The 17,236-nt window shown below is 37.0% G+C and overlaps 2 protein-coding genes across 2 annotated transcripts in view; both read left to right on the top strand.

Annotated features, from left to right (window-relative positions):
• LOC110449008 overlaps positions 1-14,982 on the top strand; it is an 81,345-nt gene extending 66,363 nt beyond the window's left edge. Inside the window, exons 12-15 of the mRNA XM_021495582.1 lie at positions 583-597; positions 6,541-7,340; positions 8,094-8,768; positions 10,806-14,982. Coding sequence (XP_021351257.1) covers positions 583-597; positions 6,541-7,340; positions 8,094-8,288 — 1,010 coding nt within the window. The 3' untranslated portion in view covers positions 8,289-8,768; positions 10,806-14,982. The remainder of the gene's footprint in view (positions 1-582; positions 598-6,540; positions 7,341-8,093; positions 8,769-10,805) is intronic.
• Positions 8,295-11,135, top strand: LOC110449007 (serine/threonine-protein kinase CTR1-like). The gene is made up of 2 exons (XM_021495580.1): positions 8,295-8,768; positions 10,806-11,135. Exons 1-2 carry the CDS (start codon positions 8,295-8,297, stop codon positions 11,133-11,135), a joined length of 804 nt encoding a protein of 267 aa, XP_021351255.1.
• Positions 14,983-17,236: the final 2,254 nt, after the last annotated feature.

The raw sequence follows: 17,236 nt of genomic DNA, 5'->3' as shown, positions 1-17,236 counted from the left end.
CTTAATAACTCTTACGACTCATACCTTGATATCCTGTAGACATCAAGTGATTAATACAATAACGTATCAAAAGGATGTATCTTCTAAAATGCTGCAGAATTGATGAATTCTTCAAGAACGGCATTTGAATTTAAAAACAAATGACAAATAAGAAAAACACAATGATTTTAGCACTATCACATTGTTGACGTTAATCTGCTTCATCAGACACAATAACAAGGCTTCCATAACTTTAACATTCAATGATTTCATCACTTTAAATGACACATGGATTTTTTGTCTTCCAATCTTTATAATAACAAAAGTTACATATACATATGATCAACTATTTGTGCAAAGTATTATGTACAATACGTACAATTTTAACATTATGCAAAACCATTATTGCACTCTTGAATCAAAAAGCGTCTATAACCTTAACATTTAATGATTTCATAACTTTAAATGTCACCTGTCTGTCTTTGGTTTCCCTTTCTAACGTAACAAAGGTTTCATATTAATGTGATCAGCTATTTTTGCAAAGTAATACGCATAACACTTGTGTATATTTCTTGTTTCATATATCTGCCTGGTTTTGACTAGATACAATGACAGCACGTAAGTAACTGCTTTAGTTTCTCCGCAAATACCTGGATGCATAACTTTGCTTTTCTGTTCAAATTCAAAACTGAAATTTCTTTTTCGCAGTCAAACACGGTTTTGTTTTTTGCACTCTCGAGCTAATTTTTCTTCGTTTCGTTATATTCTTATACCTCACCTTATTATGTTGACATCAACGTTTGTTATTAAAAGATCTAAAAACGTTCTTGTTTTGATCACGTGACCGACAGAACGGTTTTGATTGGCTAGCGGCATTATTGTACAATTTCATGAGGGATTCCCAGGCGGGAAATTCAAATTAATTTACTAATGTGTGTTTTGCCGTACCCCAATCCGATTCACGACACACTGGAATTAATTATAGCATTTACATTTGAATGATTATAAACATTACCTGCAAGCATACTAAGTTCAATGTTCAACATAAATTTATTTAACTTTAAAATGAATGTGTTTAAAAATGGATTAATACTGGAATGAACAATAATGTCTACAGTGATTTATGTGTTTGTTCTTATCTCTTGTTTCATATATCTGCCTGGTTATGACGGGATACAATGACAGCACATAAGTTGTTGTGTTATTTTCACTTCAAATAACTGTGTGCACAATCTGGCCTTCCTAATCTAGTTCAAAACTGAAATTTACATTTTGCAATCACAGACAGTTTTTTGCATTCTTGTGGTAATTTTTCTTCATTTGGTTATATGCACAAATGATTTTAAATGAAGTTTATATATGTTAGGGTTTAGCTGTATGTATGAATGTTAATGATATGGTTATAGAATATAAATGCAAATGACATAGCTATGGAATGCTAATGTGTTACATTTGTATATGCCGTCTTAAGAGAATTGCGTTGCACTGGTGGTGATTGTTTGCAATAGTATCCCCCCGATATCCCCTGATCTTCATGTTCGTAGTAAAGTGTACTTTTAAAAAGCTCTCAATAATTGATTGCCTCATCTAAGAATCTTACTTCAATTCAAACACTTATTTTCTAGTTAACAATGCATTATTGTTTCGTATACGTAATAAATTTAATTGGTATCGTAACGTACCCAAGGGACACTTTTCTAAAATACTTTGAAAGCAATGCATGTCAGAGTGAAGTGCATCAAGGTTACACTAAATATGTTGCAAACTGGGAGAGCAACACTTAGTTAAACTTTATCACATTAATTATTTGAACTTGTTCCATCAGGAACGAACAAGGAAAAAGTGTTAATATATAAGTTCTTTTAACTTTTACATTCAATTATTCGATCATTTGTTTTTCCATTTCGTCAATTACAAAGATTTCCTATTAGTGTGATAACCTTTTATTACACAGTAATAAAGTGGGTTCGCATATGTAATATATCTAATTTATATCAAAACGTATCCAACGGACACCTCTTGAAAAATACTGTGAAATCGATGCATTTCAGAGTGAAGTGTATTAAGGTTTGATTAAATATGTAGCAAAAAGGGAGACACAACAATGAGTTAAACATTATCATATTGATCACTATAGCTTGTTCCATCAAGAATGAACAAGGGGAAACTGTACATTTATAAGGTTTCTTTAACTTTAACATTCAATGATTCCATCACTTTAAATGACACACGACTTTCCTTGTTTTCTATTTCGTCAATTACAAATATTTCCTATTGATGTGCAAAAACTGTTATTACAAAGTAAGATGTGAAACACTTGTATATATATTTGGCGAATGTCTTTTCTGGATGTACTTGATCGAGTAAAAAACATATCCAGACTGATTCGCAGATAATCTATACGGGCTTCACTAGTATATATATGTAAGAATGATTTAAATATTTCGTCTGTAGTTGAGTCAATGTGGTTATATTGACACGCAAAAGGCCTTTTTCTATAGAATCCGTCAAATTAACTTATTTCTTTGCCATGGTGTATGGTGTTTTTTTTAAAAGGGTGTGTTTTTAAAAAAATGGATCAATACTAGAGTGACAAATAATATCTACGGTGATTTATGTGTTTGTTCTTTGCTCTTGTTTCATACATTTGCCTGGTTTGGACTGGATACAATGACAGGACGTAAATTATGGTTTTATTTTATCTGCAAATAACTGGGTGCACAACCTGACCTTCCTGATCAAGTTCAAAACTAAAATTTCCATTTTTAATCAAACACAGTTTTAATGCATTCTTGAGCTAATTGAGACGTTTCGTTATATACATATACGTGACTTTATTTTGTTGACATACGCGTATTGTTATCAAATGCTTTATAGATAAGTTTAGCTATGGTAGGGTTTAGCTGCATGAATAAATGTAAATGACATTGATATAGAATAATATTTGTGTTAAATACTGTCTTCAGGGAATTTATGGAGAGAATTCGGCATAAAAAATGTCAAACCCTGACACTTTAACTATAAAATATACATGCTCCAAGTCAGGAACCGTTACATTAGTGCATTTCACAACTATTTTATGTTTTTTAGCACAAAAAAAGGTCCAAAAATGTTTTCGCCTCGCTCCGCTCGGCGATAGATTTTATTCTACGCCCCCTCTTTCAAAATTCATGTAAACGCCCCTGTAAATATTGATGTTTGTTAACCAAAGAATTCACCTGGCAGTTTTAGTGGGGGCGTACCCCCCTCTGGCGGCGTACCGAGGAGGGGTGCGCCCAAAAGCGCCCTTCTTAATCCGCGCCTGATAATGCAATTTATATGTAAATGTAAACGATATCGAAAGTAAAAGTACATATATAAACGTATTACTGTATAGGATTCTCGTGAACTGTGACACACTGGGTAGTTGGGAAATACCCAGCGCAGAGAGCAGTCATAGTGAAATAGCTTCGTTCAAACTATAAAGCATAGTTAGATTACACACGTATCATTATACTTGAAATAATTGTTATCTTTAAATCTTCAAATAATTGAAATCATTAACACACAGTTAAATGTTCACCTGACAGGTGAATACAAAGATAACACAGGTGTAAGTGTGTACGGTACAGTCAATAGATGCACTTACTGTCTTCTGTTGTGTACGGGACCGCAGACCAGGACGACTCTAACGAAATCTAGGTCACACGGTACAGGTGTATTTACGTGTATTTAATTAGCCCGAGTTTCCTCTGGCCTGACACCAGACTTTGACATTTTGACAGATAGATGTCTGGTCTATCAGGGCTAGAGGAAACTCTGGCTAACATATTATATAGGCTAGGTTATCAGGAGATTTAATTTATTCATCGCATGTTCCAACATGCATTGGCCACTTTATCTGATTTGATCTTGGCTGTCGGGTAAGAATCTTTACCACTTTACTTTCACTTTCGTTTTATACGGCATTTCTTATCTGATTTGCCGTCTAGCCTTAGGCACTGTGAGCAGTCGGCATTTAATATTGCAGATATATACATGATAGATGTACTATATACCTGGTATATATAAATGCACCATTGACAAAGATGTGTCGCCACAAACATCCGTTAACAGAACTCACTATCTGTTATCCAAAAACGTCCATCCCCATCTAAAACCAAAAACCCTGCCGCTCAGGAAAAACCAGAGCTGCCCCAGGAAGCCTGTGTACTTTTGCTGACTTCCACACAGCACCGGTAAACAAGCGAATCACGGGACTGGTTTCATTTGTCGACTATGGCCGGGTACCCGCATTTAATTTTGTAGGTATTTAAAGATATAGTAGCGGCCAAACAAATACATCTATTATTTTAGATCTACTAAATACCTGTCAAGCTCAATGTCAGAATGTTACAATATAAGTAGATATTTGTCAAGGCAACTGCTTTAGTAAACAGCATTTGTCATGATGAAATGCCTCGGTAAACGTTTGGCTTTTAACATTTATTAACATTTCATATCGTAAACGCGTGATATGTAATACCATACAGGTGTGGTCGATGGTATTTGTTGCAGTTCCCCTATCATGCATCGAATTTCAACTTCCTCCTTGAAAATGTATACTACATGTATAAAACCTAGTCTGGTTCTGGAATATCGGGTGGCGCAGTTGATAGCGAGGCTCGCTTTTCACAAAGGCGACTAGGGTTTTTAAAATTCACCGATCGGACGTGAAAAGGTATGACGTCACCACCCCGACTACGTGTGTTTTCTCCGGGTACTCCGGTTTCCTCCTCCATTAAGACCCTCCGTGCGCTAACATCCGAGCCAACAATAGTGATTGATATCAGTTATATAACTTGTTCAATAATTGTTGTTAAATCAATAAAGTTTATAAATATATATACAGTATACGTATGTACGTATGCTACACCTTGTCATTGCTCTAGCGACTTCATTCCTCAACGGAATTTCATGAAACTCCATACAAGTGTTTGGTATGGCAATGGCATGCCTTGAACAAGTTCGCATTTCGGGTTTCTACATTGAAGGTCAAGGTCACTTTTATTTTTTCAGAAAAAAAAACTTTGTCATTAATCTTCTTTACTTCATTACTGAACTGAATTTCATGAAACTTCATGCAAGTGTTTGGTACATGTATAACAATACCTTAAACAAGTTTGCATTTCGGGTTACTGCGTTAAAGGTCAAGGTCTCTTTTACTATTTTTAGAAAAAACTGTCATGGCTCTATCGACTTCATTCCTAAAGGGAAATTCATGAAACTTAATACAAGTCTTTAGTATGGCACTATCTATAACAAGGTCTCCTTTCGGGGGTCTGCGTTGCAGGTCAAGGTCACTGTTACTATTTTTAGAGAAAAAAACTTGATTTGACGTATTAGCTTAGATATGCTTAGTCCATCATCCCCCTATCGGAGGTTTTGTTTGTTTGTTTCGTTGGGATATAACGGGAAATGTTAGTGAAGTGAGGAAAGAGTAAGTCATTGATTCAAAACGTTGTTGTGGGATCAACACATTAATTATTAACAATTAAAAACTAATATAGAACCTCAAGAACTCAAGTAACGGTTTCTGTTGATTTAAACATATTTTATTGATATACTCAAATGGATTGGGCACAAGTTATAACAACTTATAGAAGCGCTCTTCTCAGCTATAATATTACATTGATAGTGATAGCGACATTTGCCAATCAAAATAATTGTATGAAAACAAGGAACAGAAGAAATCATAGAGATGAGTCGAGTATATTTCGAATTATACAAAAGGTTCATTCATAGTATGAATATTTTTAAACTACTTAAACTTAAACTACTGCATGGCAGTAACAAGAATGTCTCGGACAAGTTTGAGTTTCAGGGTTGTTGGGTCAAGGTTAAGGTCACTGTTACTATTTTTAGAAAATCCTTGTCGGCGCTCTAGGGGCGGCATTTCTTGAAGGATTTTGATCAAACTTCACACAATTACAAAGGACCATAATATCTCGGACATATTGTAAATAGCATGTAAACATGGTTTAGAAACCTTAGGATACCTACAGACAAAATACAACTTTCAAGTTCAAGGGCCCGTAACACTGTTAAAAGGGCAATAATGAACTGAATTAAACTGGATAAGTAACACGTTATTACTCATTGGTGATGATATTCACGTCTCTTAATCACCCTTGCTGGTAATTGATAAAATACCGCAACAGCAACAACATATAACAATCATTTTATTTCATATAATTTCTCTGTCATAATACTAACATAACAACTTCTTGTATTATTATTACATTATAATCAATTACAAGCTAATTGTATACTTTTCATTTTCCCAAATTAGCACTAAAGTTTACCATTTTGTGTTAATAACTACATTGAAATAGCTAGCGGGGGCCGGTAGAGGACATGTATGTTAGCAATATTCAGTATGCTTGTTGATATTGCTTTCCACAGGTGTTCCCATATGAAACAAATCTTGCAAAGTATTTTGAAGAATAACAGCTATTCAAAATTTGACTATTTCCAAATAGAATTTTGGGATAACTTCAAACACTATATCGAAATGCACGTATATCTTTTCTGTATTTGTAGGTTCAGTAAATATGCCGAGAACATATGTAGACAATGAATCCAACCAAAGTCTGGGAAGGGTCGGAATGCCAGTCGGGAGCACGCCTGTTTCATCCGGGTCTTCCGCTAGTGGTGGCGGAGCAAGTTTCGGAGGATCCAGTTCCGGGAGATCAAGCTATGGAGGATCATCAACAAATACCTACGTAGACAATGTGTACAACCGTAGCGTTGGAAGAGTGGGAATGGAACATGGAACAGCGGTGATGTCAAAATCCTCCTCCTCTTCAATATCGCAAAGCTCTTATCCTAGAACATACGTGGATAATGCCCAAAACAGGAGAGAAGGTTGGGTGGGAATGGAGCATAGAACGGCGTTGATTTCAAGACCCTACTCCTCTTCAACATCGAAAAGTTATTCCTCTAAAACATGCGTGGATGATGCCCAAAACAGGAGAGAAGGTTGGGTGGGAATGGAGCATGGAACGGCGGTGATTTCAAGACCGTCCTCCTCTTCAACATCGCAAAGCTCTTCTCCTAGAACATACGTGGATAATGCCCAAAACAGGAGAGAAGTTAGGGTGGGAAAGGAGCATGGAACAGCGGTGATTTCAAAGAGTTCTTCACAGTCATCTGGTGCAAGAGTATATGTTGATAACCCCTTTAACCGGCGCTTAGGACGTGTTGGTTTGCCGCTCGGATCTATGTCTGTGTCACGTTCATCAGGAAGGTCCGGTTCTAAGACGGGACCACCAGTCAACCGGAAGGAAAGCAGCATGACACGTTGCGTTCGAGACTTGACAGAGAGATATTATGAGCGACCAGTAAGTATTTTTTGCAGAATCCGTTTTTGATACAGATAATATGCTTAATGTTACAGGTATATATGACATGCGTCCAATTAGGGGATAATCCTGCTGTATTTTGAAATTTGAGATGGTATATTGTGATTATACTGTCGCAAATTGAGTGTTACTGGCGAAGCGGAGCAGAGCCAGTAAAACGGATATTCGCGACAATATAATCACAATATGACACCGAAAATTTCAAAATACAGAAGGGTTCTCCCTATTCTAATTCAATTAAAACTACAACTACCTGAAAGAAATGACGATTTAAAGATATTTTTGAGTTTTTTCTTCAAATTCTGGGTCTCTCTGCTCTGGATTGGTGACGTCAGAAATATTCAAAGTGAGGCGGAATTACGTTGACCTTTCAGGTTCACGATAGTGTTCGTGGCGTCATGGATAATTAATTTCATGACGTTTTAGGGCCAGTCAAAGTCATCGACGTCATTAACAATTGCCATTCGAGCTTCATATGCAAATGAGAAATTTGCGGACGGTATATTATGGTTTAACTGTCGTAAATTATTTTGATTGCCCAATCAAATGTCGTGTTACATCTCAAATAAATAAGAATTTCCATTAGAAATTGACACAACCAACCCGGAAACTACTACATTGACGTTGGGTTTTTGCATCCTTTACTATAGTATTTAGTGAATTTGTAAATGTTAACGAAACGTATATAATGCTTGCTGTACCTTTAAGTTCTGTATTTCATTCGTCTTTCAGGAAGAAGATATGGACCTAGGACATCTACAAGAAGATTATCGGTATGTCGAGGAAGTTAGTGAACAGGCAGCGGACCTCATCAACCGTATGGAACAGGTCCGGTTATGCCAACAGGAATCGCAAAAGAGCAAAGAACCTTTGACGTCATTTGATCTTCTGAAAGGTTATCGTGGTGAAAGAATCGAATTTGATTAGCTGGATATGAGAAAAACGGTTGGCCATGGAGGATTCGGAGACGTCTATTGCGCTAAATGGAAGGGTACTGTAGTGGCTGTTAAGAAACTGCGGGTCCAGAGAATATCGAAGACACGATTACAAGAGTTTACTTCGGAAGTGCAAGTCTTCTGTGCACTCGACCATCCTAAAATTGTCAAGTTCATTGGCGCCTGTTGTGTGACCCCGAACATCGCTATCGTCATGGAGTTCATGGAAAGCTGTCTGTTTCAAATACTTCACATGTCTGCAGATTCGGATGCCACCCTTACAGAAGACAGCAAGCTGAGCATCGTTATTCAGATATCCCGTGGACTAGCATACTTGCACGAGAAAAACATCGCTCATTGTGACATCAAGTCCCGGAACGTCTTGATGGATTCCAGGGAGGGTGGTTACGTGGCGAAGATTACTGACTTCGGGCTTAGCATGATGAGAAATAGTTCCGATGCGCATGATCAGGTAAGAGTTGCACATTGGGTTTGACAAATATGTGTTTACAGTAGATACTATCGAAATTTCACGTTTTCCAAAAAGCCTGCTCTCAAAGAAAATCAATTGTTAAAAGATATGTAATTCATGCTTTTGACTGTTTACAAGAGCAGATCAGTTATGGAAAATGTAAGCTATATGTATAGTTATATGTATCCTACATTTTCACTTAAAATATAAAGCATACATTTTCCCTTATTGATCTGCTATTGTAAAAAAGCATACGTTTCTACTTTGTTGAACCCATACAGTTAAAGATGGGAATATAATACGGAGATGATATTAGGTGCGTGCTACACAGGACATTTTACAAACGTATGAAATAGGGGAAGCAACTCGATCTGTCTTGTCACTAGCATGATACCGCTACTGGAATTTATATATAATAGAGAAATCGAGTTACTTGAATTGATATTAATTTTATATTATTTTTATAGAGAAAGAGGTCGAGTTGTCTTCCAGTGTACATTCTCCTTGTAAATATCCCTATGTGTGCAGTTTATCTGGTTCGATTACATACATTTATTACCAGTATCAGACAGTATATAAGGATATGACAATGTTTTGTTTCTATTTAAACTGTTATGACTCGTGTAACGACACGAGTTATCATCTATGAAATACGTCATTTCGCATCTACTCAAATTGGTTTTTGTATGCCTGCATGGTGCGGCGTCCGTCGTCCGTCGTCCGTCCGTTCGTCGTCAACTTTTTACTTGAAACAACTTCTTCTGAATAATCAGAAGGCCCTGGATGATGATATTTAGTCAATAACATGCTGGGATAAAGCACTACCAAGTTTGTTCAAATGAATGACCTTCGCCCATATTCAAGTTCACATGGGTCAATTGTCTTAAAAACCTTTAAACGATTTCTTTTGAATAACTAAAGTGTTAAGGTGATTGTTTGTAGATGTGAATGACCTTGACACACTTTCCTGGTCACATATGGTCCATAGTGCATAGATATTTGAAAGTCATCTTCTCAATAATCCAAAGGTATAGGGTGGTGATATTTGGCAAATTGCATTCTGGGATGAAGGGCTGTAAAGTTTTTTCAACTTAATGTCCATGTTTAACTTTCAAGGTCACAGGGGTCAAATGTGTTTTAATCCTTTAACAGGTTTTTCTGAATTACTTTAAGTCAAGACACCGTTATTTTGCCTGTAGCTGTATTTTAGTCCTCTTTTAAGGTTACAATTGTTAGATTAATACCAGGTGAGCGATGAAGGCCCATCGGGCCTATTGTTTACACAGCAATGGAATTAGTGTAGGGAAACACAATACTTGGTTTCTCCAATTAGACCATGTAAAGGCCCGAGTGAAACATGATTAATAAGGGGAAACAAAGAATCGTGTTTCCAAGTATAAATACATGAAGTAAAGATGATCAACTTGTATAGCCATTTTTGCTGTCTGCTGTAGTCACTCGGAACTCAGCTGTGGCGGTTCTTGTCTAATGTTATAAAGAGGTTCGCTCCGATTAAGGGAAACATGACTGCGGAAACTCGAGTGCGTAACCCACTTTCAAGGTCACGGGTCAATTGTCTTAAAATCTTCAAACAACTTCTTCTCAATAACTAAAAGGCCCAGGGTACTGATATTGGGACTGTGGCATGCTGGGATAAATAGCTACCAAGTTTGTTCAAATGAATGACCTTGACCCACTTTCAACCTTATGTCCTTGTTCGACATTCAATGTCTCAAGCGTCATATGTTTAAATCTTTTAATTGGTTCTTATGAATCAAACACTGATATTATGCTTGTAGCTGTATTTTTGTCCACTTTTAAGATTACTGTGAGATTAATACCAGGTGAGCGATGCAGGTCCAATGGGACTCTTGTTTATTTCCCCATCATGTGATCAATATTATCAAATCAGACACACTAATATAGATATAAGGTATAACTATATGCAATAACAAGTGTCATTGTTGAACGTTTCCTGTGTTTTTAGATGTTGACTTCTTTACAATTGCCATAAGTTGAATCTTTGTTATTCAACAGGTGCGAAACATCGGAACCGCTCGTTATTCTGCCCCTGAAGTACTTCGTGGCGAGCTGTTAGACCGCAAGGCTATGATGAGAGCCGATGTTTACTCTCTTGGTCTTGTGGTGTTCGAGATCATCTCCGAAGATGAACCATTTGATTCCCTAAATGCCAAACAAATAGAACGTTGTGTAGGAAATGGAGAGGAAAGACCTGTGTTTGGATCTGACATAGATAAAAATTTAGAGGAAAACGTCAAAATATGTTGGAGCCGGAATCCGTTCCTCCGACCTTCTGCACCAAGTTTTCGTGATTCTGTTGAAAAGTGGGAGTCTCTCTTCATGTGACACTAAGACCAGCATTGACATTTTCTCTTGAAAGATGACATTTACTTACTTTGAAAAGAATAATGTGCGAGACGAACGCCGTCAGCAGTATGGTTGTGGCTTTTTTTGTTGAAGCATATTCTGTTGTCAATTGTTATGCTATGCTATATACACGAGGGTCGTTAAATAACTATTGTCACGAGTGTCAGGATTTACATGAATGAAGTATATTGTTTGATTTTCTATTACAATACTGTGAAGTAATCCCCCTTAGCAGAAACGCACTTTCGCAATCGCGCTATCCATGACGTAAAAACTGCGCGGTAATCTCCCCTTGATGTACTGGCGAGACGCTGGAAGATTGCACTACATAGAGCACTTATAGAGGCAATCGTTTCCATGAAAGCATTTATTTTAAGTTAAAGAATCAGAAAAAGTCACAGGGACATAGAGCTGGTACACAGGGTGAAAAATCATTTGTGTTACTCTCTCTTTCTTCAAAATGCCTGTACAATATTGTTTTTTTAGATGAAATATTGTCGTGAACTAGTTTGACGCCATTCAACTATTACGCTTGTTAGGCTTCAGTACTTTGTCTCTATACTTGCACGGTATCGGAACCACAGGCCCACTAGAATTGAAAAACAAACGGAATATAAAACGTACTTGGCGCTTGTGTAAAATCATTGCTTGTTATTAATGTGCCTTTGAGGTTCAAAGTAAAAGACCAAGGTCGTTTCCCTTGTAATAATCTCAGATAGCTTTCTTGAGTCGCTATATCCGTAATTTGACAATATTTTTTTCAGTGAAACTTAGTATTGGAAACTGTATATATGTTTTGATAACAGCGCATTTTAAACGTTTGGCCTTTTATTCAGATGTCAGCAAATCAGGAATCACTTGCAGCAATGTTCTTCTTTGATGCTGCAACAACTGACCTGAATGGCCGTGTGTTCTTTTAAATGTCATCTTTACCATTCTTGATTTTTTTTTCATCCACCTAAAGACAGTTCTCAAATTTCGGGTAGAGGTACATTTTTTTTGCATGTATCTGTTTTGGCGGTATCTTTAAAGCATCATGTGTTTTGATATTGAAGTGTATGTCGGATTAAGTCGCAACCTTCATTTAAGCATTGAAACGTAGCCACTAGTGACCAGTTTATACCCTTAAACAATGAATAACTTGATCAGTTCTTGTCTGATGATGTGGAAATATCTCACTGTTCTTCAAAGGCTTGTGCAGTCTGCCAATGCGCTAAACTCTTTTAATTGCCATAATATTGGATCCGTCTGTTTAAAATTCGGTCAAATATTTCTTTTTCTGAAAGATTTTTCAAGCTCGTAAATATTCTGAGTTGTGTAAGAGAGCGTGTATCCCACGAGTTGGTGAAAACAAATTATCATTCACCGCAAAAGTATTCAGGTGTAATAGCAGTGTGGTTTGCTATTCTTTGCGTTGTTTAAATGAAGGGGAAAAAACTCCTTCTATTTCTTGCATTGTATCAGAACCCGATCCATTGGTTACCCTCAGTGTCAAGGCCTCAATTACATCTGCATTATATTATAATTGCGTATTTTAACAGTAACTTTATGGTCCATTGTGGGTATTGTGTCCAAGCTAATTTCACTCGCTCCAATAAATTTATTTAATGATATATATTTGCACGTACTGACGTTTTAACATATTCCTTTTTACGGTATAAGATAAAGCTCATTGAAAAGGGAACTATATTTTATCCCCCCTAATGCGATTATAAGACGTATATGAGTTAGTATCAACTTTATCTCTATAAGAGAGGATATTTGAGGTATTTTAACAGTAACTTTATGGTCCATTGTTGCTATTATGTCCAAGCTAATTTCACTCGCTCCAATAATATATATTTGCACGTACTGACGTTTTAACATGTTCCTTCTACGGTATAAGATCAATGTCGTTGAAAAGGGTACTAAATTTTATCCTCCCTTATGCGATTATAAGATGTATATAAGTTAGTATCAACTTTTTCTCTCTAATTGAGGATATTTGAGGTATTTTAACAGTAACTTTATGGTCCATTGTTGCTATTATGTCCAAGCTAATTTCACTCGCTCCAATAATATATATTTGCACGTACTGACGTTTTAACATGTTCCTTCTACGGTATAAGATCAAGGTCGTTGAAAAGGGTACTAAATTTTATCCCCCCTAATGCGATTATAAGATGTATATGAGTTAGTATCAACTTTATCTCTCTAAGTGAGGATATTTGAGGTATTTTAACAGTAACTTTATGGTCCATTGTTGGTATTATGTCCAAGCTAATTTCACTCGCTCCAATGATATATATTTGCACGTACTGACGTTTTAACATATTCCTTCTACGGTATAAGATCAATGTCGTTCAAAAGGGTACTAGATTTTATCCTCCCTTATGCGATTATAAGACGTATATGAGTTAGTATCAACTTTATCTCTCTAAGAGAGCATATTTGAGGTATTTTATCAGTAACTTTATGGTCCATTTTTGGTATTGTGTCCAAGCTAATTTCATTCGCTCCAATAATATATATTTGCACGTACTGACGTTTTAACATGTTCCTTCTACGGTAAAAGATCAAGGTCGTTGAAAAGGGTACTAAATTGTATCCTCCCTAATGCGATTATAAGATGTATATGAGTTATATTAACTTTATCTCTCTTAGTGAGGACATTTGAGGTATTTTAACAGTCACTTTATGGTCCATTGTTGGTATTGTGTCCAAGCTAATTTCACTCGCTCCAATAATATATATTTGCACGTACTGACGTTTTAACATATTCCTTCTACAGTATAGGATTAAGGTCGTTGTAAAGGGTACTATATTTTACCCTCCCAAACCGATTATAAGACGTATATGAGTTAGTATCAACTTTATCTCTCTAATTGAGGATATAATTGAATTGGACATCAGCAAGCACGTATCTTTGCACGCATAATCCTCTCTCAGTAGCACGTACAATAGTATAAATGTGTAGCTCCGTAGTATTGTCAGTGTTTGTTTGAGTCATCTTTGAGTAATGACGTACTAGTGTGTTAGGCTGAAAACGGTAATATTAAGGTTTTCACTGGATAATCTCTCGGAATATTATAATGCAGTGCTACTCAAGTAATATATGCACGTGTCACGTGACGTTTTAGTACGGTGATATCAAAGTTGTTGGGTGTCTCGCGCCTTCAGACATGTAAAGTAACGCGCGGGCGGTCACCCATCCAGCTACTGACCACGCTGCTGAAATAGTGAGCGTGTCCCCGGGTTGTACCGCATCACTGGAAAAGCTAACTTGCCAGTAAGGCAGTACTTTCCCCACTAGCATTCCTTGGCTGTAGTCTGTCTATTTGTATATGCTAATGTGGTAAGTTTTTGTATGTAAGGCCACAAAATATAAAGGGTCATGTCAAAATTATGACTATCTTGCTCATGGGTGTATTCGCTGAGTGTTTAACACCTATGCCTCTACGCAGGCGGCAAGGGTTCGATCCCCAAAGTCATCGTACGCATTGAAACTCCAACAACCGAACTGGAATATAAAACCGTTCCAGGTGGGTGTTGTGTTATCTGTACTGTAGCTAAAAGATGCCGTTGGAAGCAAGGTCCCTCTACAAACAGAACCCATTACATCTCCAGCACACACGCAGGCATACACACATATTGAGATATCAGCCAGGTGGCATGGAACTAGTAGTTAGCGCCTTATAAGGCAGATCCAGCAAATTTTTCAAAATTGTATTGATTTATGTATTTTTTAATGTATTTGTTCATTCTTTTGATTGTATTAATTTCATATCTATGTAATGTGAAGTGCTTTAGCGTGGCTTATTCTAGCTAGATAGGATGGATGCTGTATCAAATGTTGTATAAGTATTTGTTATCCGCCGCTTTCACCGAAACGGGGGATATTAATTTGGGTTTGTCCGTCTGTGTGTCTGTCACGCTTCGTTTCCGTGCAATAACTACAACAAATATAAACAGATTCTCTTCAAAATTGGTTACAGGGTTAAATGCCTTAAGGGCTCGGCCAGGTTTGATGACCACTTTCAGCGGAAACCATATGGCGGAGTTATGGCCCCTTGAAATACGAAAAACAAGGCTCGTCTAAGTTCGAAGACCATTTTCAACCTACAACTTGTCCTGAAAGCGGGGAATTTAAATTCCACGAATTTGCTTGTTTTATTATATGTTTAGATAATTTGTATCTTATCGACGATGTTTTTGCACTCACTAGCTATGTCTGCTTTCGCATTTTTGTGAACCAAAGCGGTTTAAATATGACGTAACCGACTTCAGCCTGAATATATGAGTCATAGGCAGATAATGTAAACTAATGCCAAAATAAACCTACATAAACCTGTATCACAAAAGATAATATTAGCGGGGATACGTTTGATTTTAATCATCATAATCATTTGATTTTATGTGCACACTTATTTTGAAATTCCTATACGCTTATAAATGGATGGATTCTATATCACGTGTTTGTTCTTTTTTTGCAAAACAAAAATTCATTATTAGAAAAAAAAGAAAACTCAATGAAATTACATTTTACATAGTAAAACAAACACTCATGTTCATATAAAAACTTACATACATACACTATACATACACACACATACACCCACACAGACACCTCTATATTCCGCATCTCCGTGTGGCCTACAACAAAATGTTTGGTTTGAAATTAAGTGCTACCTTTGCAGAAGAGGGAGAGAAAGTATGTGCAGCCCTTTGACCTGGAACCGGCACCGGCGTATGTGACAGTCGCACAGTCTACAAACGCGCGATTTACTTTCTATACATGTAACAGTGTTCTCATGTAACACTATTTTGAGTCCGTATACTTGTACTTTCTTCACAAACACTTTCGTTTCTTCAGTAATTATAGAGCTTTCATTTCCTGCAATAGTTCTTGGTTCTATGATGTACAGTGAATCACATCCGCTATCCACACTAATTCTTGGTACTTTCAATTTCCACAATAATAAACAGTAATCACACTTTCGCTATCTCCAACAATTCGTGGTACTTTCATTTTCCACAATAATGTATAGTGACTCACTTTCACTATCACCAACAATTCTTGGTACTAATCTCATACAGGCTACTTTTGCTTGGTACTTTTGCTTTCTACCTCGATCAATGGTACAGTTGTGGGACCGCACAACGCACCAAAAAATGCGTGCGCACACCGTGCATACATCGTTCACACACCGTCCGCACATCGTTCACACATGGTGCGCACAACTGTGCGATTTAGCAATCGTTCGCCCCGTTGTGCGCTTCGCTCCGCACAGCTGTGGGATTTGGTTTCATTTGTAGATCAAAATTACGGAATGACAAAAATACGGAAGGCTTGTATGCGATAATGTACACTGTGTATATATCTGTAATTTCTCTTCACAATAATCAAGATTATACAATTTCACAATGCGTGTTACACAGTATTACAGCGACAGTTTGGCTGTCAAGAATGGGTTTGGCTCCAAGTTAACAGAACAGGTAAATAACAATTTGATGAGTGTCCGGAGTTTTACCTGACCATTACGTGACACACAGTGCTGATATGCGATACCGTTTGACCGTAATAAATAGCATTTGTTATTTGCATTCGTTTGCCTAAAGCTCCCCTTCACCTAGATTTTCACACCCCCGGCCTTACCCGACGAGTTACGTAAGTGCCCCAGGCGGGGAGAAAACTATGGTCCAGGTACATGTACAGAGTGGTTATGTTTACCTGTATACGGGATTGTGCTGTAATTTTACACGTGACAGTGTCGATTACGTTTGTTTAAAAACACAGAAAACACAATTTATAAATATAAGAATGTATAGACAGAATGATAAGTTTATAGATGTTCCTAGAATATAAAAACATACGTAAACATCAAGTTTATATGTTTAAACACGAAACCGTATAAATTGTTAAGGCATTCCTCAATTTACACCAACCACGATTGTTATCGCACAACGTCCGTCCATCGTGCGCACAGATGTGCGCAAGCAATGGTCGTTCAGCTTTTTATCGTTCGCACATCGTGCACACACCGTTCACACACCGTGCACACATCGTGCGCACACCGCACATCGTGTGACGTTGTGCGATC

The sequence above is a fragment of the Mizuhopecten yessoensis genome, unplaced genomic scaffold (genome assembly GCF_002113885.1).
Source record: "Mizuhopecten yessoensis strain PY_sf001 unplaced genomic scaffold, ASM211388v2 scaffold4411, whole genome shotgun sequence".
In the NCBI taxonomy this organism is placed as follows: Eukaryota; Metazoa; Mollusca; class Bivalvia; order Pectinida; family Pectinidae; genus Mizuhopecten; species Mizuhopecten yessoensis.
Note: the sequence above shows the minus strand (reverse complement) of the source record. Positions and strands in the feature narration are given on the sequence as shown.

What these genes read in the sequence shown, in the direction of transcription:
- LOC110449007 (XM_021495580.1), top strand. Translation starts at nt 8,295, where the DNA reads ATGAGAAAAACGGTTGGCCATGGAGGATTCGGAGACGTCTATTGCGCT. An exon ending in GTTCCGATGCGCATGATCAG is followed by an intron (nt 8,769 to 10,805) that starts GTAAGAGTTGCA and finishes GTTATTCAACAG; the next exon opens with GTGCGAAACATCGGAACCGC.